Source organism: Mustela putorius, unplaced genomic scaffold, assembly GCF_011764305.1.
Source record: "Mustela putorius furo isolate JIRA1106 unplaced genomic scaffold, ASM1176430v1.1 tig00000487_pilon_pilon_pilon, whole genome shotgun sequence".
Taxonomy (NCBI): domain Eukaryota; kingdom Metazoa; phylum Chordata; class Mammalia; order Carnivora; family Mustelidae; genus Mustela; species Mustela putorius.
Genome location: NW_025421399.1, coordinates 4,671,311 through 4,696,611, shown reverse-complemented (window position 1 = coordinate 4,696,611; position 25,301 = coordinate 4,671,311). Strand labels below are relative to the sequence as shown.

Genomic DNA, 25,301 nt, shown 5'->3' with positions numbered 1-25,301 from the left:
CTTGGAAGGAAACGAAACTCCGGATTACAGCTCCACGAACTGCAGCCCCCTACCCCGTGGCGCTTTCCACTCATGGGTCTAACCTCATTATTTCCAGATCCCTGGGCTTCAGCCCTTGTCTCCCAGCTCCCAGATACCACTCATTTCCCTGAGGAATATGTGTGGACCCTCACATCACACACACAAACACACACACACACACACACACACATTCTCAATTAATTCATTTTTTAAAAATAATTCAAAGACTGGCTGGACTCAGAGTATTTGGCCCAGGCTTGCCAGAACCGTTTATTTACAGGGAGGGTTCGGGGCCCAAGGAGTCATGTTGTGTCGGGTAAGTCCAGGACCCCAGCTCCAGCTCAGTCTCTCTGGGTCTCTGGCTTAATTCACTCCAGAAAGGCTAAGGCCCAGAACAGGCACCTGAAAGAAAGTGCTAGATGGACCCCAGCCCCTTATTACAAACCCCATACCCCAGCTGGGATGGCCCTCAGCCCAAGGGGAGTCCAGGGAAGGGAGTGAGGAACAGAGTCAAGGGCACAGGCCAGGGCGCTCTTCCCCCCAGGACCCAGCTTTTGCACATGCAGGAGCCAGTACAGGAGGCTCCAGTCCAGAGGGAATGGTCTCGCCTTGAGACACCTTAATAGAAAGGCTGTCAGGTGTCATTGATGAGGGTCAAGACAGGGTACAAAGAGCAGGGAGAGAGCAAGGCCAGGCTGGAAGGGACCGAGGGCAGGAGGCAGGAGCGCAGAGAGAGCAGGGAATGGTGGGCAGGCCAGGCTGCTCGCCCATGATGGCCCTTCTGGTTTCCCCTTACGGAGTCTGAATAGGACTGAAAAGCTCTAGGGCATGTGTTGGTGTTTGGGAGCCCCCTGGCAGGCCCCAGAAGGGACTAGGGGTGGGGGACGCTGCACTCACCGGCGAGGGGTCTGCTTTATCCAGACATGATGTGTTTGACAAAGGCTGGGAAGGGAGACAGAAATCAGTTACCACACTTGGCCCCTCTCAGCCCCTGACTTCTAAACTTCCCACCACCCTTTCTACTGGCGGTGATTCTTTCTCTCCTTTGGGGTTGATGGGGGAGAAGCAGGAAGAAGAGACCCAACCTCTGCTCTGTGTCTTCTCAGCTGACACTGGACAGAGATGAAAGGAGCTACATTTTCTCTGCTAATCCCCCCAACCTTGAGAAAGGAGCCAGCATCACCCCATTGCTCAGATGAGAAGACGGACACTAAGAGAAGGTAAGTGATTTGATCCAGGTCACAGAGCTGGTCTATCACAGAGCTATCTCCAGAAGCCATGCTCTTTCCATCACACTATGCTGTTCAGTCCAAGGATGGAAGAGAACATCCATCGGGAGCTCGCCAACATCCATCTAGCCTCTAATTCCTGGATCTGTCCTGTTCTGCAGACCGGTCTGGCCCAAACTGTGCCCGCCCTCTCCAGAGGTCCATGGAAGTGAGGCATGATGGGATACCTTCGTAATTGATACAGCCATTGGCATCCTCTTGCCCCGCCAACAGCTGCTCCACCTCAGCCTCGGTCATCTTCTCTCCTGGGGTGGGGGCAGGAGGCTCTGAATTATACACGGCAAAGGAGGGACAGGCCAAACCCAAGCACCCCCTTAAGTCTCAAGTCCCAAGTCTCCCCGGATCTGGGACCTGGACATCCAAGCTCTGCAGGGAGAGCCAAGGTTTTAGATCTTTCCTACTCCCCAAGGCCTCTTCCTCTGCCCTACAGCCAGCACTGAGGGGGGTGGGGGACCAGGGCCCCCGTGATTGAGGCAATGATAAGGATGGGAGCCCTGGGTCCCACCAACCAGGTCTCCTCCTTCCAGCCCAGCTGAGCAGACCCAGTTGGGGGAAGGTTGTTCCTGCAGAGCCTGGGGAGACAGAGCCTGAATCAGGACATGATCCTCAGGAAGCAGGGACCCCCGTCTACCCCCTACCTACGCCACCTGGGCACTCCCACCCCTCCGTTCCACCCCCTCGGGCACCACGAGCCTGCGTACCCAGGGTGGCGAGGACATGGCGGAGCTCAGCACCCATGACCGTGCCATTGCTCTCCTTGTCGAAAACACGCAGCCCCTCCACGAAGTCCTCATAGGTGCCCTGCTCCTTGTTGCGGGAGATGTGCTGCAGGATGGGCAGGAACGTCTCGAAGTCCAGCATCTTGGCATTCATCTCTTCAGGCGGTTAGGAGAGAGGATGTGATGTGACGAGGGGCTCAAGGGGAGCAGCAGGTCCTCAGGGGGCCTCGCCCCGGCTCTGCCAGGCCAGACCAGGGCGGAAGGGGAAAGCCACGGCGACTCCACCCAGACCTCTAAGCCCCACGTGGCCAGCCAGGTGCCGGGAGCCGGGGCAGCCGTGGCAGGATTTGAGGGGCCCGAAGGCTCACAGAACCAGGCCTCACATTCATAGTTTAGACTTTTGACATGGGATGGACACGTCCCAGAGGTAAACTGATAGGATTGCAAAAAGGGAATTTTGCATCATTTCTCCTTTGGGTCTCATCCCTAGACCACATTAAATGGAGCAAGGCTGAATCAATCATTTTTACAAATTTGCAATTCTTTCCTGATGAGCCAGCCCATCTCTCCCACACAATAGTGTGTTGAAAGCTTTCATTTTTAAATACCACAGATGTTGGCAATTCTGTCTTCTCTAACAGCACAAGGACTTTCAAATATGGAAGCACCCAGACACCTTTGACCTCTAACAAGCCCTGCTGGTCCTCTGGCCCTTTCCTCCCCACATCCTTCCCCCACCCTGGGGTTTTCACCAGCAAGAGGAGGAGGGGAGGGGCCAGAACCAAGGAAAGGGGAAGGGAGCTATATGGGGCCCAGGAAGCCTGTAGAGAAGCCTGGGGGGCTCCCCCCCAGGTCTGCCTGTCCCCACCGGGTGTGACACCTCTTAGAAGGACATATGTGTCGGAGCAGCTGTTAACTCTACTACTATGCATGACAGATGACATTCACAAATGGGACACATTCCCCTGCATTCCTTTTGAAACTCATTCACCAAAACCTAGTGAAGGCAAATGAGCAAAAGAGGCATCGTTACGAAGCTCATCTTGAGTCTGCTTTGACTTAAATGAATCATTTGCCATCTTCAGTGCTCTCACCATCATAGGAAACAAAGTCACAAAGTCTTTGTGATACAATTCATAGTGGCCACAGGACATTTCAGTGCATTAACACTGCAACTAGCATACTGGGCGTGGGGGCGCGGGCAGGTGGTGAGTGGTGAGACCCCCAGCTCACCTCCCTGTACCCTGGGGTGTCAGAGGAACACCCTGAAGCAGGTCCTTCCTGCTCTCCAGGAGCTCCAACCTCGCAGGGAAAACAAGATCAAGCCCTGGCCACATTCTTCAAGAATCCACTGTTGGAGACTTCCATAACTCTAGCAAGGGGAGAAGGGTCACCTGGAGAGGGGGGTCTGGTCTTGAAGGGCTAATACGGGAGAAGAAAAGGAGCCCCAGGGACCTTTGGGCAGACACCAGGAGGTGGAGGCCCAGGCCCACGCTGACCTTCAGGCTTGGGTTTGCCCAGGACACGCAGCACCTCGGCGTTGGTGGGGTTCTGGCCCAGGGCCCGCAGCACGTCCCCGCACTGCCCGTAGGTGATCTTCATCTCTCCAGTCGGCGTCCGGTCAAACAACGAGAAAGCCTCTTTGAACTCTGCAGAGAGAAGATCTGACTGCAGCCTCCCCGGGGCAGAGGGAGGACCGTGGCCAAGGGCCATCAGCCTCCACCCAGGCTGAGAGCCGGTCAGTGCGGCTGATAAAACATTTCAGTGTTTGCCCTTGGCCGTCATTCCAGCCCCTCCCTGGAAGCCACACCACGCCATCTTCTGACAACCAAAGGGGCATCCGGGAGCCTCCACGATCTGTTCCAGCTGGGACCTGGGATGCCTTCTCTCAGTTCTGTCATGTCACCTGAATATTGCCCCAGCGGGGCTCCTACCTCCCACGCTCCCAGCCCTGCTGCAGGGGAGGGGCCCGACTGTCAAAATGGCAGGGAAGTGAAAACAGCCCCTGCTCAGAAGTCTGGATTGCCAGCTTCTCAGCGAAGTGCAAACATAGAGAGTAAGGCTTCACCCTCCCCTCCCTTCCCCGTTAACCAGGTCAAAGGAGGTGGTTGTGCACAGAGGCCCTTTCCAAAATGTTAAGACCTGTTCAAGAGTCGGCTATCGGTGCTGCCTGTCCCAGGCCAGTCGGACCACCCCAGCTCTGCCACTGACCTGGATGCGGCCTTGAGCAAACTGCTCACCTCGGCGGGGGCCCCCCTTTGTTTTAGCTCTAAGTGCGGACATCATGTCCACCAGAGTGGGTTGCCGGGGGGATTATGAAATGTGCAAGCGGCTGTCTAGCACATGGTAAGGAAATCAACAAAGGGTGGCTATTATTGTTTCCCTAGTTCTGAAGCCGGCTCGGAGCTCTAGGGGCTACAATGCCCCGAAGTTACCAGGGCAGGTCTCCAAGCAGCAAGGTCAAATTAAGGCACCTCTGGGCCCTTTGGAAAGAACCTTAATTCTCATGAATGTGGATTCAACCAGTTCATTACTGGGGATAATTTGGACTGGGACTGGCAGAGAAATGGTTTGACTAAATGGATTAACAGTATAAACCAAAGACTGTATGAACCACTTAGGAAAAAAGCTGCTTTTAATCCTCACCAAGTACTCTAGAAACACTTATCCCTTAGAGGCTGCCTACGGATTATTTACAAATCATTCCACATATCAAAGCCATTCCCCAAGATGTTTATTTGCAAGCCTTTATTAGCCTTTGTAAGAATTTAAAAGCTACAAAACCACATGTCTTTCAATTACTGAATAATTAAGTTCAAATTCCATTTCCATTGCTTACTAGCTGTGAGACGTTGGGCAAGTGAATATTTAACCTCCATAAACCTCTTCTCCTCTATAAATGGCACCTACCTCATAGGATTCTTGTATTACATTCAAATCAGATACAATAATGTATATTTAAAAATCTTAACAAAATGTCCTGTGTATAGTCAATGTTCAGACAATGCTGCTAGTCTTATCTTATTGCATTAATCTCGATTTTACCACTTAACTATGTGATTCTGGCCAGGTTAAACCTCACTTAACCTTTAAACCTTAAACCTCACTGACCTTCATTTCCTCCTTTGTCAAAAGGAAATAATCCCTTCCTCACAGTTTTGTTAGAAGAATCTAATTTTTTTCTTAACGTTTAAAGAAATGAGCATGGCTTCTGGCACAAATTCATTGCTCAATAAATATGTGAGTTGAAACTAACTCAGAACTTTTCTTTAAAAAAAAATTTACTTATTAAACAAAGAGAGAGAGCATGAGTGGCAGGGAGGGGCAGAGGGAGAGGGAGAAGCAGGTCTCCCACTGAGCAAGGAGCCCAATGCAGGGCTCCATCCCAGGACCCTAGGATCATGACCTGAGCCAAAGGCAGACACTTAACCAACTGAGCCACACCGGTACCCCTGAACTCAGACTTTTTGATCTCCTAGTTCATGCGGAAGAATGAGGTCAGATTTAATAGGAGAAGAAGCGTCCTCATAGAAGAATATAATGATCTTTTTTTTTTTTTAAAGATTTATTTATTTGACAGAGAGAAATCACAAGTAGACAGAGAGGCAGCCAGAGAGAGAGAGAGAGGGAAGCAGGCTCCCTGCTGAGCAGAGAGCCCAGTGCGGGACTCGATCCCAGGACCCCGAGATCATGACCTGAGCCGAAGGCAGCGGCTTAACCCACTGAGCCACCCAGGCGCCCCAAGAATATAATGATCTTTAACAGGACAGTGGAACATGAGAAGGAAAGCAGAAGAACTGTGACCTATGATTTGACCAAGCTCTGAGCTGATAACATCTAAATCTTTTTTCTTTTTATTTTATTTTGTGTTTTTTAATTAACATATAATGTATTATCCGTTTCGGGGGTTCAGGTCTGTGATTCATCAGTCTTACACAATTCACAGCACTCACCATAGTACATACCTTCCCCAGTGTCCACCACCCAGTCACCGCATCCCTCCCACCCGCGAAACGTAGTCTAATCTTTCAAAAACCTTATGCTATAGGTATAATTATCATCATTTCTAGACCAATGCACACGTGACTTCTGGTCAACTATTCAGAACACCAAGAAAATAGTGAGGAGGGAGTAGGTGGAGGGAGGGACCTCCTGTACCCGCTAATGCTCCAGCCCTCTGCAAAACCTGGTATACACATAAACCCCAAACACTCAAGCTTAGGGCTGCTACTAGATTGAAGACAAAGCCAGTGTGATCTTGGGGTATATGAGAGGCGATATTCATGGGCTCAGAAGAAACCTCTTCTCAACAGTCTGTAGTAGTCGGGTCCTTGCTAGAGCAATGACCAAAGGTGATAATCCCTGCCTATAAGAATATGGAAATCGGGGCGCCTGGGTGGCTCAGCTATTTGAGCATCCAGCTCCTGGTTTCCATGAAGGTCATGATCTCACTGTCATGATATCAAGCCCTGCCTCCTAGCTCTGTGTTCAGCGAGGAGTCTGCTTCTCTCCTTCTCCCTTTTCCTCTCTCCCCCCGCTCCCCTCAGATGTTCCCTCATTCTCAAGTGAATAAATAAATCTTTAAAAGAGAGAGAGAGAGAGAATATGGAAATCTGGAGAGGAACCAGTAAGTCAGTCAAGAGTTAAAAACGAGTTTCTATAAGGAAAAAAAAAAGCATTGAAATAAAATGGGGCCATAAAGCTAAGACTGGATTTGATAACTACAAATAAATAGAGGATATTCTAAAGGAAGCTGAATAGAGTCACAGAATTTCTGAATTGAAACGAACCAAATATTCTTACTTTGCAGATAAGAAAATTAAGGTTCAAAAAAGTGACTTGCCAAAGTCTCGTGGCCAATAGTGGCAGAATTAGGGGCCAATAATAAAATCTCCTGATTCCAAGTAACATTCTTTCTAGCATAAAATGAGAATAACATCTTCAGCTTCATCAAAGAGCAAATGAAGAGACAGCAGGAGTAAAATACAAATAGAAACTACTCCGATCCAAAAAAAGGGACATCTTCCAGATCAGAGGAATAATGACAGACTGAAATGAGTTAGACCACAGCCCTGAAAATCTTCATGGAGAAAGGAGGCAACCAGCTGCCCCAGTTGGCTTTGACCATGATTCCCATTTGGGAAACGAAAAATTTTTTATCATTAGTTGACTCTCTAGTCCTCACGGGTACCACCATGCTTGTATCTACAAACAAGTGTATATTTAACTAAAATGCATTTAAATCAACTTTAAGTATTTTACAGCACACCAAACTATTGACTGAAAGTGAATGTCCACAGGGCATTGCAAAAGCCAGATTAAATTCACTAGTTTCAAAATGCATCTGCTAGTTCTCATGCCCTATTTATGAATAAACTGGTATCATTTTGGGGGAAGGCAATTTCACAATAACTATTACAATTTAAAGTTTAAGTATCCTTTGACCCACTTCTAGAAAGTTCCCCTGGGGAAGGCATGCTGGTAGCTCCCAACTGGAAACAATCTGAATGAAGGTCTATCATTATCAGCCTGATTCAATCAAAAGGTACATCTGCCTGTGAGAAGCTATGTAATTCTTTAAAAAATAAAGTAGAACTGTTTGTTAACTATAAAAAAACACCAAGGTATATTGGGATGCATGGGTGGCTCAGTCGATTAAGCCTTTGGCTCAGGTCATGATCCCGGAGTCCCAGAATCAAATCCCACATCGGGCTCCCTGCTCAGTGGGGAGTCTGCTTCTCCCTCAGCCCCTCAGCCCACTCATACTCTCGCTCTCTCTTTCTCTAAGAAAATCTTTAAAATAAATAAATACATAAATACATAAATAAATGATACCAAGGTATCTTGTTAAATAATATATACTAAATACAATAATTCCTACTATGTATTAAATAAAAGATACAGGAAAGTCTCTATCACATGACTCAGTTTGTGTAAATTTTCTACATACATACTTGCATACCACTATATATTTAGGAACACATAGGCCTATTAACAGTGGTTATCTTCGGAAGCGGGATCAACATGACAGGAAAGCGAGAGGAAAATATTTTTATTTTTTATTTACTTTTAAATAGTATATCAGTTTTTGCTTTCGTTTTACCACACACTGGTATTGGCTTACTTTTTTTTTTTTAAGATTTTATTTATTTATTTGACAGAGAGAGACAGAGTGAGAGAGGGAACACAAACAGGGGGAGTAGGAGAGGGAGAAGCAGGCTTCCCACGGAGCAGGGAGCCCAACGTGGGGCTTGATCCCAGCATCCTGGGATCAGGACCTGAGCTGAAGGCAGATGCTTAACAACTGAGCCACCCAGGCATCCCATACTTTTTAAAATACAGTAAGTGCTGGGTGTCTGGGTGGCTCAGTTGGTTAAGCATTTGCTTTCAGCGAATATCATGATCCCAGGGATCAAGCCCCAATTAAGCCCCACATCCAGCTCAGCATCCTTCTCCCTCTCCCTCTGCTCCTCCCTGCTTGTGCTCTCTCTCTCTCATGCTCTCTCTCTTTCTCTTTCAAATAAACTAATTAAAAAAATAAAAAGTAAGAGTGCCTGGGTGGTTCATGGCTGGGTCTTTGGCTCAGCGCATGATTCCAGGGTCCTGGGATTGTCAAACCTGCTTCTCCCTCTCCCCCTGTCGTGCTCCCCTCTGCCACTTTCTCTGTCAAATGAATAAATAATACCTTTTTATAAAAAACATAAGGCTAAAGGAAAGCCATTATTATTAATAAATAAATAATAAAATTGCACATCTTTAAAAAAAGAACTAAACAAACGAATATACAGTTATGTGCTTAAAATCAAGGGGTTGGAGCAGATGACCTTTCAAGGTCCCTTCTAACTCCTATGATTTTATGCCCTAGAGGCATGTGGTGGAGAAAAGAGAGGGGGAAGTTGCAATGGTAAGGAGCCCCAGCTATAAAGCACACAGAACACGATGAAACGTTCTATTCTCAAAACACCAGACTCCTGCTGGAAAAGGGGCAGCAATCAGGTGGAAGATCTGGAGGCTTGTCTTGAAGCTGCACGTAACAGCACTTCATAGAACATTGCGAAAACAAATTGTCTTCCTCAAAGATGGGGATGGGTTGGTGATGGGGATTACAGGTGAACTAGACACCCGAAAGTCACCACTAGCCCTGTCGCCATGAGCAGGTGATAGTCTCAGCAGGCTACAGGATGACGGGAGAGGATGCCAGTGACCTGAGGAGGGCTTTCCTATCACAGGAACAGACATGAAGGTTTTGCTGGTGGAGGGGAATAAAGACCTGTTTGCTGTGCATCTACTAGGTGCCAGGCAGTCTGGCAGAATAGTTGAGAACCACCAGGTCTGCAACCAGCTTGCCTGAGTTTGAGTCCTGGCTGTACCACCAGCTGGCTGTGTGAGAAGGGCAAGCTACCAAACTTGTCTGTGTCTCCGGTTTTCGCAGTAAATTGGGCGCAACAATAGTTCCTACCTCCTGGGAGTGTGGTGAGAATGAAGTGAGTTAATCCACATAAAGGGCTTAAGTCATCACATATCCTGGGTGAAAATGAGCAAGTATGAGTGAGTGATGATGAGAACGGGGTTGACTATGACCCCGTCCTCCTCCTCCAGGGAAGGGCGACAGAGGGTGTCCTGGGGGAAGGCGCAGCTGTTAGTACTCACCTTCAATCTGGTCGGCCGTGAAGTCTATCTGTGGGGAAGGAAACACAGGAATGAGGCCTGAGAGTGCCAAAGGCTTCCAGAGGGAAGCAGAAGTGGCTTCTATCACGGTGGGGGGGAGGGACCTCCTGCAGGTCACCAGTGTGGGGGGCGGGGGAGGCAAAGGGCAGAACCCCAGTCTCCTGACGAATGAACTACAATCAGCCAGCAAATAATGCAGCCATCGGAGCTCCCTACCATGCATGAATGATGGCTCTGAACGAGAGGGAAAGAGAGAGAAATACTCCAGAGAACTCTAGAACCTACGCTGACTCCCCATGGTGATCTCTTGCGGTCAGATGGAAATTGCTCATGCTAACTGGCCAGAAACTGCCCTCACATTCAGTCCAACTCCACCATCTGCCCACCCTTTTCCTCGGGACATCTCCCTCTTGGGCATCCAGACAGCAAGCCTCACTTGGGGGCACCCTCAAAGTTTCCTAACTATTCCTCAGTCCTGCCTCTAGGGGTGCCCAGGCCTCCCAAAGCCAGGGTTCCCCCGAACCGGGGCGGGGATTTTGTTACTGTTCACAGGGATGCCTGGCACAGAGCACTCAAAAAATATTGGTTGAGCGAAGGAATAAATTTTGGATTCGCCCCCACAAGACATAATAATTCACTGCTGAGTACAGAAGAGGCAGGTGGGAAGTTCTGAAAATGAATGACAATGAACAAGCATGAGTCATCATTGTAATGTGGGATTTTGTGTATTATTTCATTGTCCTTAATCGGCCACCACCCACCTTCCCCCCCAACCCTGCATCCCCTCTTGGGGGGTTGGTAACCAGCCCTGGTGCCTCTTTTTCACAAAGGGGCATTTCTAGTCCTAACTCTGCAGCTTGTGCTCTGCCCCCTCAGGCAAACACACCCCCCCCCCTTAATGAGGACCTCCAGGGTGGCTGGAATGAGCTAGAAGGAGCTAGGAGAGTGGAGGGGTTACACAGGGTTGAGAAGGAAACTAGCTGTGACCAGGACCAGGCTTGGCCATAAAGATACCCCTGAAATAGGGTAAAGCATGCTTTGCATGAACTCTCTGAGGGAACGGTGCGGTTGCCTTGCCTTGTAACGCGGTAAGCCCCAGGAGTAAATGTGTAAGAGAAATGAATATAAAAACATAAAATCAGAATCCTGGTTGTAACCACCCATATTGAGCTTAAGTTTACTTTTTTTGTTCTTTTTGAGCAGAGTTTTCAAAGCAAAGGAACCAGAGAAGCACAATAATAAGAAATCATATCCTTCCAATCATGAAGGACACCTCTTTTTTTTTTTTTCATTAGTTTAGTTTAAAGCAATTTCAACAACCCTCAGGATTGGGAGATCCAGATGTGAGAAAGAAGACTGCAGCCAGGAGAGAGAGGGAAGTGATGGGTCAAAGAGAAAGCTCTGATCTGAGACCACTAGGCAGCTGTCCCCTGGGCCAGGCTGCCCCACAGGAGAAATGCATTATCAGACCAAATCAGAATAAGGGCATCCTGATGGAGGCAGGGGAGAGTCAGTTTTTCTTGGGAGGCTCCACCCATAGTGGGAGTAATAAGTGAACCGGTACTTTCAAGGTCTTACACGATTGCCTCCACGTGTACCATAATCAAGCCCAGGGACGTGCAACTGCCTCCATCTCTTGGCCAAGCCAGTGATGCTTGACCCTGGCCTTTGTTGGGATTACTATAGATCAACCCCAGGGTCCTCGGCACAAGGGCAGAGTCTCCTGGGTCTGTGGGTGCAGGGAGGAATCCTGAGAGGGCTACAGAGGGTCACCCAAAAATTGGAGCCCAGAGGTTCGGTTTCCCTAACTTCTTGTCACAGAACCAGGTCCTGAGCTCTTACTTTGATCTGATCCCTCACCACCCCCAGCCCTGCCCTCCATGGCTATCCCCAGGGGCCCACCACTCCCAACCTGTTATTAATAGCTCCTCATACCAGTAGCACTTGACCTCTTACATTCTGGTGCCAAGGCTTAGAACTGCTTCACTCTCCAGAGGCTTCTGACCCCTCCTTCCCGGCCCCTCCCAGTTCCATTCCTTCAGCAGCTGGGCCAGAGAGCTGGGAGGCCTGAAGTGACTGAGTCAGCTGGCAGGCAGGGCTCCTAGACCAGCCGCAGGAAGAGGAACCTTCCAGGGTGAGGGGAGCAGGGTCGGCAGAGAGAACCAGACCCCATTCCCTCCCCGGGTTAGAGGCAGGGTCTCAGCCTGGGATGGGCCTGTCCACTGCATACCCCAGGCAGGAGCCCTGGCTGAGGCCACAGAAGGAGGGAACCACTTTGGTAGGGGAGAAAGGGAAGCAGGCTCCTCTCGCCTTATCCAGAGCCTCTCTGCCCCCAAGACCTACCCACTGCAAGGGTCTTCTCGAACAAAGCCTCGCCCAGACCTCCCGCTCCCTCGCTGCTTTACGTCACTTACTCCAAGTTGCACTGGTGACTATCGTTATGTGTCTTTTCTCCAGAAAGACAGCGTACTACCTCTGAGGAAAGGGTCAGTCACTTTCTCTTCATTATGATGGCTCCCACAGCGCCTTAAAATTTAAGGCTGAGTAATTGGTTGGTTGTACCTCCCTGCCATCCCCGACTCTGCTGGGTCAATCTGGGGTGACAGAGCAGAGCTTCCTCAGAGCAGAAACCCGTTCCTGAGGGGAAAGGCCTACAACCCCCAAAACCCCTCACCAGCCCCAACGCCAGCTCCACCACCTCCGGCACCATGATGGGGGGCATGGACCACCACAGCCGTCAGCCCAGTCCAGCCTCCAGGAAACAGAGCTCTACGGTCCAGGACAGTCAGAATCCTGAACGTCATCCCCACCTCCATCCCAGTGTCTAAGCTTCACTCACCTTGACACTCTTGGGGTCAAAGGCAGGTTCCTTGGGGGGCTCAGGAGCTGGGGCCGGGGCAGGGGCTGGGGCGGCCTTGGCCGCTTCCTTTTTAGGCTCAGGCTTCTTGGGAGGCATGTCGTCTCGTTGGGATCTTCAGTGGAGATGGGAGCTAGAAAGGAATCGAGATGTGGCGCCTGGGAGATGAGACAGGAGACTGGGCTGCCTCCCTCCCCTTTTATCCTGGGCAGCAGCCCCCACAGAGGGGCTGGGTGAGAGCAACAGCAACTGGTCTGACTATAAAAGGAAGAAACACCAGCAGGGTACAGCTGACAACTGTGTATTGTCACCAGGTTTGGGACGACGAGCCTCCCCTCCCTCCACACCTCACACTTCTCCTGGCCTCCACCTCTGGGACCGGCTGACCTCTTCCTGCCAACGGCTGGAAACCCAGAGGGGCCAGGAAAACAGACCCTCTCAAAAAATGCCAGAGAGTCCAGCCAGAGAGATGAGCTGACTTGAGCAGTTGATAACCCTCACACAAAGCCCAGGGGAGGGTAAGGCTTTTTTTAGCCCCTCCTGAGCAGAGGCAACCCACTGCACATTCCTTTTAAGCCAGGCTCCTCTAAGCTGAGAGCCACTCTGGGGCCTCCGCTCTGCCCTGAGGCTCAGCTCTCGGGCCTGGAGCCCCAAAGCAACAGCTGGTCCAGCCAACCCACACCATCCCCACACCCTCCCAATCCACAGGGGGAAGCCCTCCCTCCTCCAGAGCCGGCATCCCAGGAGCGCCACAGACCTCAGATTCCTGCGCTGACCCCCTGCCACCAGCAACCTCAATCATCCATTCAACAAGTACTGGGCACTGAACCTGTGCCTGGGGGGCTGGGGTGAGAGGCAGGGAGAGGTGGCTAAGAGTCGGTGTGACTGGAGGTCAGAAAACTTGGGTCTTGTCGTCGCTATACCTCTAACTCACTCTGTGCCCCCTGGACTCTGTGTGTGGGCGTGGGCGTGCATGTATATAAGTGCGTGTGTGTACGTGTAGGGCCCACTGTGTACCAGGCACTGTTAAGTGCTAGAATATAAAGTCTCATTACACCTTCACCACGATCCTATGAAGTAGATATCATTATTACTCCCATTTTACACTTGGAGAGATTGAAACTAAAAGTGGTCAGGTAACAAGGTCACTCAGCTAATTAGCCATCAGCTGGATCAAAACCCAGGTGTGTCTGATTTTAAAGTTTTTGCTTAAATCGTTGAGATCAGAATTCCATTGACGGGGGTGGGGGGGAGGGTATTGCGTACATGGTATGTTTGTGTGTTCATCCAAAAGGTCAGGACGAATACATACTAAAGGGCTAGAAAGAAACACCCCTGGGACCTGGGGGCGGTAAGGAAGGGGCGATCACGGCAATTTGTAATTTTGTACTTTTTTCCACTTCCTCTATTAATGGAAATTTTAAAAACAAGCATATATTGTTTTTACGAGACCAGCGCTCTAACCCCTGAGTTACGGAGCCAAGCATATACTGTTTTTAAACAGTAAAAACTGTAACTTTTAAACAGTAAAACTTTTAAACAGTAAAAACTGCTGAAAGCCTATAAAATGTTCAGAAAACAACAACAAAAAAGCTTATCCACTGCACAGAATTGCTTGGAGCTGAACTTTAAGACTCTCCAGTTCAGAGGAAAAAAGTCTAAGCTGAGAGAAGCCGAAAAGTCACTCTGCCTCTCTGGGCCCAGTTTCCTTCCTGTGAAACAAGATGGCTGTGCAATGGACACCTGATCCCCGCTAGTGCCTAAGTCCAGTTCCAGGTGCCTGGGGCCCACATCTGCTCTTCCCCAGGCTCCATTTCCCACATCTTTCCGAGCTAAAAGGGCCTTTAGAGTTGGTCTCATTCTACCTGCTTTTTTAGGTGAGGAATCTAATGTCCAGAGAGAGACTTTACAGTGGCCTGGAGACATTCAGCCATTTAGAGGCAGAGCTGAGCTGGCTAATTCTGGCTCCCTGTGCGGTGTGTGGAGCTCTGCCCCCGCCCTGCCGCTCCTAGAGCCTAGGTGTGCTCTCACCACTGGTAAGCAGAGAGGCCTTCAAAGGAAACTGAGGCAGGAAAAGAAGCCAGGACTTGACCGAGGAGATACTAGAGAGAGCAAGACCCGAACCCCAGACAGCACTGGCCCTGGCTGGGACAGCAGCCATTGGCCCCTTCACCTCACCCCACTTCACCCCTCTTCTTCCTCACCTTCTCTGTGCCTTCTGACTTGGTGTCCCCTGCTTCTAGAGGCCTCGGCTTGCACCCTTCCAGTTTCCCTATCTTTCCCTTCCCTGACTTCTTCATTCCCCCCAGGGGTTGGGAACTCAAGTTACTGCTGGTGGTGAGGAAGGAGGAAAAAGGAAGCCCAGCCTCTCCTCTCCTCTCCCCCACCACACCCCCTTCCCGGACTAGGTGTGCTGTGGGGTTTGCAAAGATACACAAACTGGTGTTTGGTGGAAAGCTGCAAGCCGGAAGCTGGAAGATCCAAACACCAGTCATGACCTTGCCAGCCACTCCCCCTCTCTGGACCTCAGCTTGTTTATCTCTAAAATGAAAGATCATGAGGAGCTTTCAGGGTTCAGCAGACACCCTAGGCTCCCTTAACTTGCTTGTGGCTATAACGGACGCACAGAGGCCAGGTTGGGAGCTCCCCTTTCCATTTCAATCAGCACCACTCCTGTGTTTTCCTACACCTGCATCCCACAATCATCAAAGAAATGAGTCTGCGATTTCGCGAGATGCTCTTGTATATCCCCTTCCAGTTAAGAAACAAATTATTCTAACCATTCTAGTAAGAAGTTCGATCCTCAAAAGGCAGAGTCAGGAGTTCCCTTTTCCTTCATTTATCTTTCTCTTTTTTCCTTTTTTCTTTCTTTCTGTTTTAATTCTCAGGAGGATCAAAATACCCAGTCTGCTCAGGAACAGAGCTCTGAGGTTAGAGAGCTGGTTGAGCATTTGCAGACATAATAGGGTGTGGGCGTCAGGGACAGGGGGGCATAGGGCTGATTCCTGCATTTGCCATTTCCTAATCTCAGGCCCAGTACCTTAAAGACCCTCAACAGTAAACATTTCCTTATTGTGAGATCTGTATGAAACGATGACATAAGCAGAGCCCCACAAGCCATCCCTGGCACATTAGAAACACTTAGAGCTGTTAATTTCATTCGCTTTCCTAGATGAAGCCAGTTGTGTGCTGGGGTGTCTCGAACTTCCTGGAAGGAACTCCAGGAGAAGGGAGCCCATGGGGTAGGGACAGGTAAGGTGGCAGCAGCTACTGGGATTATGAGCTGTGGCTTCAGGAGTGAGGATGAGGTGGAGAGGGGTGGGGGAGGAGAGGCGGCGGCTGGGGACCCATGGTGTGACATATTTGTGGCTCAGAAAGCATGTAGCAGGTCCCTGGGGCCAGGCAGCCTGTCCATCAGCCACACTCACACAAGGAGCCAGCCTGCCTGAAACCTTAGGTGACAAGCACCCCGGCAGGGGAGGAGACACTACTCAAATCGGTTTCTGATTCTCTTTCATCAATATCAGCTAAAAGATTCTGGCACTTCAGAAGCAACTAGAGGGGAGTGTGGTTTTCCAGAAAGATCCATGCCTCAAGAGTCAAGCTCCCTGCCTCTGGCCTTGCTCTTGCCACAAGTCAGGATGCTCACAGGTCAGAAGAGCCCAGGAACTGAAGTCAGAGTTCTCACTCCCACGACCCTCATTCTGCTTCAAGGGCAGAGTAGCTGGTGCCAGGTCTTTGTCATAGGCCTCCTCCTCCAACATTTGCTGACCGAGCAGAGTAAAGGAAAGAAAGGGAAGGACCGAAGCACAGTGTGAAAGGGCAAGTACAGTAGCGAGTACTGGCAGCCTAACCCTTGTCTCTGAGGCCTCTCATGGTTCCCGAGCCAGAGGGGCTCCAGCCCACTGCAACACTCCGGCTGGAAGGACTTCAGACCCAGCAGATGGAAAATGCAGGACGAAATTTCACACAACCCATTTACAGCCCATGTCAAACCCAGGGACAGACACACAGAGAACTGACATCAGCCCTCGTTTGGGCTGGGCTGACACTCGCTCACTCTTCTCCCTTCCCCTCCAACCACGCACATCCTGTGTCCTGTCCTGAAAGATATCCATCAGAGTCTCCTGCCTGGGATCAAATGCTGCTGACAGCAGGCCTGGCTCTTAATGCCTTGTCTCTGTCACCCTCCCTCCTCTCCTCTGGCCAGCGTCTCATAAGCTAGACACCACGGGGCAATGCCCTGGCCAACATGAAGCTGTCCCCAGAGAGGGCACTGGGTAAATCGGGCTCTACTGCAAGTCAGGGGGTAAGAAGGCCCACTTAGGAGCCAGACCATCTGGGTTGGAGCCCTGACTCAGTGGGCTAGGCAAGCTAGTTCACTTTTTTTTTTTTTAAAGATTTATTTATTTGAGAGATAAAGCACACATGTGAGTTGGGGCTGTGGGGGGAGGCGGGGTGCAGAAGGAAAAAATCCCAAGCAGACCATTCCCCGCTGAGTTCACAGCCTCGATCTCATGACCCTGAGTTGAAATCAAGAGTCAGACAATTAAATGACTGAGCAACTCAGGCACCCCTCAAGTTAACTTTTTTTTTTTTAATTTTATTTATTTATTTGAGAGAGAGAGGGAGAGCAGAGAGAGAGAGAAAGAAGGAGAAGCCAACTCCCCCCTGAGCAGAGTCTTGACGTGGGGCACGATCCCAGGACCCTGAGATCATGACCTGAGCCAAAGGCAGATGCTTAATGACTGAGCCACCCAGGCACCCCTTGAGTTAACTTCTTTACGTCTCACTTTTCTTATCCGTAAAATGGGACCACTAATATAACCTCATAGATTCGTCATGAGGATTATGTGAATTAGAGGAGAGATAAAGTAGGAGCCAGGAGTACAGCAAAGAGGCTGCTAGAAAGTCGAGGGAAATCTAAATTTCCATTGTTCTTGGATCCTAGCTGATTGGGATAACGGGATTGTTGAGCCCAAGAGTCAAGAAAGAATTCTTGAGACATTATATGGTGCAAAAAGGTGTTGGGTGACATGCCTAGAACAGTGCCTTGGACAGAGAAAGTACCAAAATAGCTGAACCTGGGTCCTGATTGAAATAGTGTGGTGGCTGCTACCTCTCCCAAGATCAACAGTGGAGGAATTATACAGAGAAAACACCAAGAAATTAAAAGAACTGTGAGAAACCCCTTGGATGAAGGGTAGCCCTGTTTTGAACTGGTGTGTGTGTGTGTGTGTGTGTGTGTCTGTGTGTGTTGGAAGAGTGGCTTTGGTTTGGGGCAAGATGTAGCCAGGCGTGGCTGTGGAATGACCCCCCCCCCAAAAAAGGAGTGCTGGGGTTCTGATTTTTTCTCCACTACTGCCCTTGAACATACAGCGATGCCCCATCGCCTGTGATTCAGGTGCTGGTTAGGGTAACATCAGGGCCCCTGAAGACGCACTGTGCTTGTGAAGAGCTAGTAAAAAATTAGGTAGGGAGCAACTGAACATCGGACAGTGTTTTCTCCCTCCTACCCTAACCTCTCAGGGCTGGTGAATTGCAATAAATCTCCCCTATTAAATATTAATATTTAGTATTAATAAGTACTAATAAAAGCATTTATACTAAAAGTATTCAGTATTAATAAATACTAATAAAAACATCTCCCCTACTAAAGCTGCTCCACTCTGATGGGGGTAAAGGGGACTGTTCTCAGTACCAGGGCTCATTCACCTCCAACCCTTACCCCCTGAGCTCAGAGGCACTGGCTTGCTCTGTTGGACAACCAACCTATGTGCCCTTAGGTAAAATGACAAGACAGATGAGGAGCACAACTAATCCAAAAGGATACAGCCCACTTGATTACAGATGGTACCTGAAATAGAAATATGACAACAGACAGGCCAAGATTTTAAATGAAGATTAGTAAACATGGCCAAAAGAGATGGAAGGAAATATTACCAAAATGATACAGAACAAGAAGACATAAAGAAGAACCAAACGGAAATATCAGATATGAGAAGTATAATAGTCGAAATAAGAAAAAAAAAACTTTCATAAAACAAATGATATGTTAGTTCTAAAAAAATTAATCATTAAAATAGAAAACACAATAGATTTGAAAAGTAGCCATGATGGACACAGCTGGGAAAAATAGTAGGGTATTGAAAGGCAAAAGAAAGAATATCTTCCAGGGGCGCCTTGGGTGGCTCAGTGCATTAAAAGCCTCTGCCTTTGGCTTGGGTCATGATCCCAGGGGCCTAGGATCGAGCCCCGCATCGGTCTCTCTGCTCTGCAGGGAGCCTGCTTCCTCCTCTCTCTGCCTGCTTCTCTGCCTACTTGTGATATCTCTGTCAAATAAATAAATAAAATATTAAAAAAAAAAAAGAATATCTTCCAGAAGAAAAAAAAAAAAAAAGAAAGGTAAAGGAATAGAAGAGCTAAGAAATAGGGGGGATAGAAGTTGAAGGGCTTTGTGACTTAGAAGCTCAATCAGGCTAAGTATACATCAGACAGAAATCCCACTCAAGTTCAGAAGAGGCGTGAATAAGGACATTCTTGCTGCGGCATGACTTGTGGCTGGACGCAGAAGCAATGTGGGTCTCCATTACTATATCCAGAAGACATAGTGATGAGTAAGAAGCTGAATAAGATATAAACCACAATTACAGTTCTATAAATTTAAAATACCTGCATATAATCTCACTGATATCATATTGCATATGAATGAGCTCAAATGGAAGGTCCAAGGAAAGAAAATGCTTATTCGCCACTTAGCTAGAGAGGTACAAGAATTTATGCTAAAATTGAAGCCCCTCACAATGCAAATTAGAACACACTTTTCTAATTTCAATCAACAGCCTTATGTAAACTGGCTGCAAAAATGACAAGAAAAGTTAACATGTTTTGTGGATATTAATACATTTAGTTGCTTTTCCATTTATGCAGTATCTCCTTGAATTTCGTGTTAGCAATACTGAGTTGACACAGAGTTAGTGAGTTTACTTGACTTGGACATACTTTTTTTTTTTTTTTTAAGATTTTATTTATTTATTTACAGACAGAGATCACAAGTAGGCAGAGAGGCAGGTGCCGGGGCGGGGGTGGGGGGGGGGGCTGCAGTGTGGCGTGGAAGCAGGCTCCCCGCTGAGCAGAGAGCCGGATATGGGACTCGATTCCAGGACCCTGAGATCATGACCTGAACCAGAGGCAGAGGGTTTAACCCACTGAGCCACCCAGACACCCCAGACATACTTTTGATACTGAAATAATTCTTTTAAAATAGAGGAAGTGGGGGCGCCTGGGTGGCTCAGTGGGTTAAGCCGCTGCCTTCGGCTCAGGTCATGATCTCAGGGTCCTGGGATCGAGTCCCACATCAGGCTCTCTGCTCAGCAGGGAGCCTGCTTCCCTCTCTCTCTCTGCCTGCCTCTCTGTGTACTGTGATCTCTCTCTGTCAAATAAATAAATAAAATCTTTTAAAAAATAAAATAAAATAAAATAGAGGAAGCAATTTTGTCCATTTGGATGCAAATGTTAAAGGAAAATGGGGTTTTTTTGATACTTGATTTGGTCACTGGAAAATTTTCAAGTATGCCTGGAAAACTTAGGTATGTGAATCTACTTCTTCAACTGTGCAATTATGAAATCTAAATACAGATCAAGTATTTGTGATGGAGGTATAGCATCCAAATTGAGACATGCTATAAGAAAAAACACATACTGGGTTTTGAAGACTTAGGACAAAAAAAAAAGAATAATACATATCTCAATAATTTTTATATTATTTACATGTTGAAATAACACATTGGCTATATTGGGAAAATAAGATATATCATTAAATTTTATTAAGTACACACATACTAGAAGCCTCACTCATTATTCAAGAACACATACACCAAAAAAAATACACACTGAAAATATCTGAAGGTCACTTATGGTGAATATTGTTTGGATGGGATGGAGCAATGAGTTAAAAAGGAATAAATAACTAATTAAACAAGAAGCTTGGTATGGACCAGTGATGAAAGAAGGCTATATAACTCAAGGAGAATGATTAATTCAGTCTCCTGTAGCGAAGATTCCTTATGACCAAAGATAAAAGAAAAAAGCAATGAAAACCTAAACTCTTAGTGACCCTGAAAACTCAGAGAACCAAAGGTAAAGGCAGAGAAGGAGTGGAAGGGTCTAAAATCAAAATTTTAAGGGCCATGATAGCACTGGCCCTCTGAGCACTTTAAATCATCCCATCCAGCTTCATTTCCTCAGCTGTTTAGCATAAGTGGCGAATGCTACACGTTTGGCCCAATCACTCAACAGTCCATCTAAATGGCTGAAACTCATGTCTGTGCTGTGATCAAGGCAGTGCAGCCTAGTGATGGATCTGAGAGCTGACCCGTGGGAGGAAGACATTGGGAGCGCCCCAATAGCAGGTGGGTCTTGGAGCCCGCCAGAGAATCCAAAGCAGAGGGCAGGACAGCTGGTGTCTGGCAAAGTGATTTATAGTTGAAAAGCAACAGAGAGCAAGTCAGAATCCTCACCAGTCATCCCAACTGCATTCCCCCAGACATCCTGTCAGCTGCAAGGGACTTTAGAGGCACAAACAGAAGGGGACGACTTGCCCAAGGTCACACTATGAGTCATGGCAGATCTGAGACTAGAACCCAGGACACTAAGGGGACAGTGGGAGCTGGTAGAGCCGATGCAATTCCCTCATGGAGAGTCCTGGCCCCGAAGAGGACAAGGAAACAAGAAAGCATCCATGACAGCTAGCCTTGTCACCCACAGCGTGGATGGCTCTTAGTAAGGAAAAAGAGACAACACCTTAGCAAGCACTTTTTCTCAGCATCTGGGGACATGTTTTTAGAGCTAAAAATAATTCTCTTTTCTTGGTTTCCCTTTCCACCAACTTCTTCTTTTACTTTTCAAATTCTGACTTCCTCCCTAGCACCCCCACCAGTGACTTCTCTGGCTAGATCTAATGCTCTTGTCTCTGGGCCTTCTCTGCTGTACTTATCACACCAGAATTCTGTCACTCACCCTGCTCTCCTGTATCTCCTTTACCCAGATTACTCTCATCATTCATTCATTCATTCATCCATTCAGCTAACGCTTATGACACCTACAGTATGCACATGCTTTTACTAAAATGAGTTAGAGCCCATCCTACCCCCAAGAAGCTTACTGTCTGGTCTGGAGGATGCGGATAAATAAATAGTTTGAAGGTAATGATAAATACTCTCACAAAGGTTTTATAGGGCATCACATAACCAAAATAGAATGCATTTCGTTCTACCTGGAAAATCTCGATTTTTTTTTTAAGATTTTATTTATTTATGAGAGAGAGAGAGCACGAGCAAGGGGGAGGGACAGAGGAAGAAGCAGACCCCTGCTGAGCAAGGAGCCTGACTCGGGGCTCGATCCCATGACCATAAGATCATGACCTGAGCTGAAGACAGACATTTAACTGACTAAGCCACCCAGGAGCCCCTGGAAAATCTCTACCTCCAGCCCCAACTTCTTTCTTAAATTGTTCAAGCTTCACATTTTCTTTTTTTTTAAGATTTTATTTATTTATTTCACAGAAAGAGAGAGAGATCACAAGTAGGCAGAGAGGCAGGCTCAGAGAGAGAGGAGGAAACAGGCTACCTGCCGAGCAGAGAGCCTGATGCAGGGCTCGATCCCAGGACCCTGGGATCATGACCTGAGCTGAAGGCAGAGGCTAAACCCACTGAGCCACCCAGGTGCCCCAAGCTTCATATTTTCAATTAACATTCGTTCTCTTCTCACCAGAGGCCACTTCAAACTCAGTATATTTTGAACCTAGTTCATCACCTACCTCCCAAATCATACACGTGTGACACACAAAACAAAGTAACAGCAACAACAGGGTCTACTCGAGACAGCTATAGTGTAGACTCAAGACTGGCACATAATCACATCTGCGTTGAATTCACTGCTGTGCAATTTATGCAGAGAAAAATGAAAGCGTGCCTAGGACCTAAAAAGGAGAAAAACAGAGAATCTACTATTCGGTGAACATCCTTCCCAAAGAAGAAAAATATTTTTTATCTAGCAGTCAGTCATATATGTCCCTTCAGGTCCCTTGGAGGTAATAGACAGGAGGTAATAGAGGTAGGTAATAGACTGGTAGGTAATAGACAGCAAGGAGGTAATAGACAGCAAGATCATTCGATTCACTCGTATGGTCTGCCTGCGCTCAGTAAGCAGCCTTCTGCTTGGAATCTAAATGTCCTAAAGAGAAGGAACTGGAGAAAAATATTCCTCACTGTAAAACAGTAACATGGAACTATTTTCATTTTGCATCTTTTTTTCGGATTCAGCTGATGAGAGAGCAAGCTAAGGGCAAAACACAAGAGCTGACATCCAGCAAGCCACCCGCCTCCAAGGCCCCATAAGGTGGGATATACAAATAACATTCCTGAGGCACCAGGAACGGGAGGAAGAACAAAGGCAGGGGAAAACAAATGGTCAACTGATAAAGATCACAGTCCTGTAGAACATGAAACTTCACTATAGTTTGTAACTGTCTTCATGAACACAATCTTATTAAGAGCCAGACCTCCAGGAACCTATAGACTCAATTTCCTGGAGTCCTAGTATCACCTTCACCTCTGTAAGACAGACAGAAAACCCTCTATGATCAGTCACTCCACACAATCACAATGCAACTCTTTCTGCCTACAGTCCTGGCCCCCTGCTATAATAAAAACATCTTTTTGCACCGTAAAATGTTTCAAGAACTCGTTCTTGCCCACCAGGCTCAAGGATCCTGTAACCCAACCAGCTAGGATCCAAGAATAATGGAAATTTAAGAGTTACCTTGATTCCTAGCAGCCTCTTTGCTGCACTCCTGGCCCCTATTCTCTCTCCTCCAATTCACATAATCCTCAGCTGTTAGCATAATCATTCTCAAATTCCATTCTCGTGAAGTCACTCCCCAGTTCGATCACCACCAGCAGCTCCCTAGGTCTATTTTATCAACCTAAAGTCATCAGTTTGGAACCCAAAACTTATCAACTGTTCCCTACACTACCATTTCAACCAAGCTTATGCGGACTCCCCTCCAGGCAAGCCAATTTGTTTATCTTCTTCTCTGTGCTTTTGAAGTCTGCCTACCCCTCCCTGCCATAGGCCAAGTAGCCCATCTCAGAGCGCACCTCAACCAGGATGCATTTCTGATTAGCCTCAACACTTCAGACTGCTTTGATTTGAAATCCCTTCGGGCCTTATGTACAAAACCAGCATGCTCTCTGGATCCAGAAAGGGAGAGTCAGAAGAGCATCAACTTATGACCAATAAGAGAAAACACTGAGTGGTCATGTCTTTTCGTCATCGGATACATTTATAATATCTTAATGACTTTATATTTGTGCAGGGCACTCTACTAGATAATGGGGACATCAAGGTAAGCCAAAGTCCCTGCCTTCATGGAATTTCTATTAAACAAATGTAATTAAAATTACCATACATACTACGAAGGGAAAGAACAAAGATGCTGTAAGAGAGAATCATAGGACAGAGCTAATAATTTTGGTTTAGATGGACACGGAATATTCTGAGGATATAATATCAAGGCTGAGGCCTGAAGGATGAGTTCGATTTAGCCAAAGAGCAAGGGCAAAGTATTTCAGGAAGAAGAAGTAATATGTGTAAAGGCTTCCACTTTAATCAGTCAATATTTTTTAAGCATATACTAAATATATAATGCTTTCCAAAGAGCAATATAGGGAAATATAACACAGTCTTCCCTTAGGGAGATCAGACATAAATCATCTTGATTACATCGGAATGCTCAGGATCCTAGACCAAACACTGCAGTCTGGGTGGATTAAACAACAGAAATGTGTTTTCTCACAGTTTTGGAGGCTAGAAGTCCATGATCAAGGTGCTAGCCACTTCGGTTTCTGGTGAGAGCTTTCCTCACAACTTGTAGATGGCCACTTTCTTGCTATTTGCCTCATGTGGCCTTCCTTCCACCCTCTGAGGTTTGTAGCATGGGCCCTGTGAATTAAACTGACAAAAGACAGATTAACAGAATTTTTAAAACAAGAGTTTAAAAACAAGAGGTGGTTAGGACTTGGGGCTTATCTGCTGTCTTAGCAAACAGCAATCAATTTGTGGAGAAGTGACAAAATAGAGGGGAAAAGTTTTGGCCTCTGGGGTGGTAAGTTATGGAAAGGTAAATATATGGGGAAACTAATGGAAGAAAAGGGTTATTTCGGCAAGTTTGTTTGTGCAGACCCAAATCAGTGCCAACTCCTTGTCTCTAGTGATAATGGTTGTTTTCCTCCTGCTGGTACAGGAGAAGGGTGAGGAAGCACCTTCACAAAAGGAAATTTACGTCCTGCTTTTAGGCAGATAGTGGGAAAGCAAAGAGCTCTTTTTGTGTTTGCTGCTTCCTCATTGATTTCAGGTCAAAATAATCCTTATGCCAAAGTGACGTATTCTGTCTGGTCCCCTTCGTGGGAATGTAGAGTATAAACAGGGAGATAAGACAAAACTGAATAAGGAGGCAGGGACTAGACCTTGGAAGGCCTTATAAGAGAAGTTAGGGGCGCTTGGGTGGCTCCGTTGGTTAAGTGTCTGACTCTTGATTTTGGCTCCGGTCATGTTCTCAGTGTCAGGGGATCAAGCCCCTTGTCAGTGGGGTTCTGTGCTGGACATGCAGCCTGCTTAAGACTCTTTATCTTCTTCTCCCTCTGCCCCTCCCCACTTGTGCACTCACTCATGCTCTCTCTCTCAAAA

At 47.5% G+C, this 25,301-nt stretch overlaps 1 protein-coding gene across 7 annotated transcripts in view; it reads right to left on the bottom strand.

The window, feature by feature from the left end:
* Positions 1-258: 258 nt before the first annotated feature.
* MYL4 (myosin light chain 4) overlaps positions 259-25,301 on the bottom strand; it is a 28,851-nt gene continuing 3,808 nt past the window's right edge. For 2 of the 7 annotated variants that reach the window (XM_013045964.2, XM_013045963.2), the window contains exons 2-8: positions 12,537-12,687; positions 9,680-9,707; positions 3,529-3,678; positions 2,012-2,185; positions 1,478-1,555; positions 919-963; positions 259-423 (exon numbers count right to left, since the gene is read on the bottom strand). In XM_013045964.2, the coding sequence (XP_012901418.1) occupies positions 935-963; positions 1,478-1,555; positions 2,012-2,185; positions 3,529-3,678; positions 9,680-9,707; positions 12,537-12,653 (576 nt within the window). In that variant the 5' untranslated portion in view covers positions 12,654-12,687 and the 3' untranslated portion in view covers positions 259-423; positions 919-934. Of the gene's footprint in view, positions 424-918; positions 964-1,477; positions 1,556-2,011; positions 2,186-3,528; positions 3,679-9,679; positions 9,708-12,536; positions 12,688-14,758; positions 14,782-22,371; positions 22,534-24,411; positions 24,570-25,301 lie in introns of those variants that run through there. The other 5 variants (XR_006606990.1, XM_045080861.1, XM_013045962.2 and 2 more) reach the window with 4 other exon arrangements.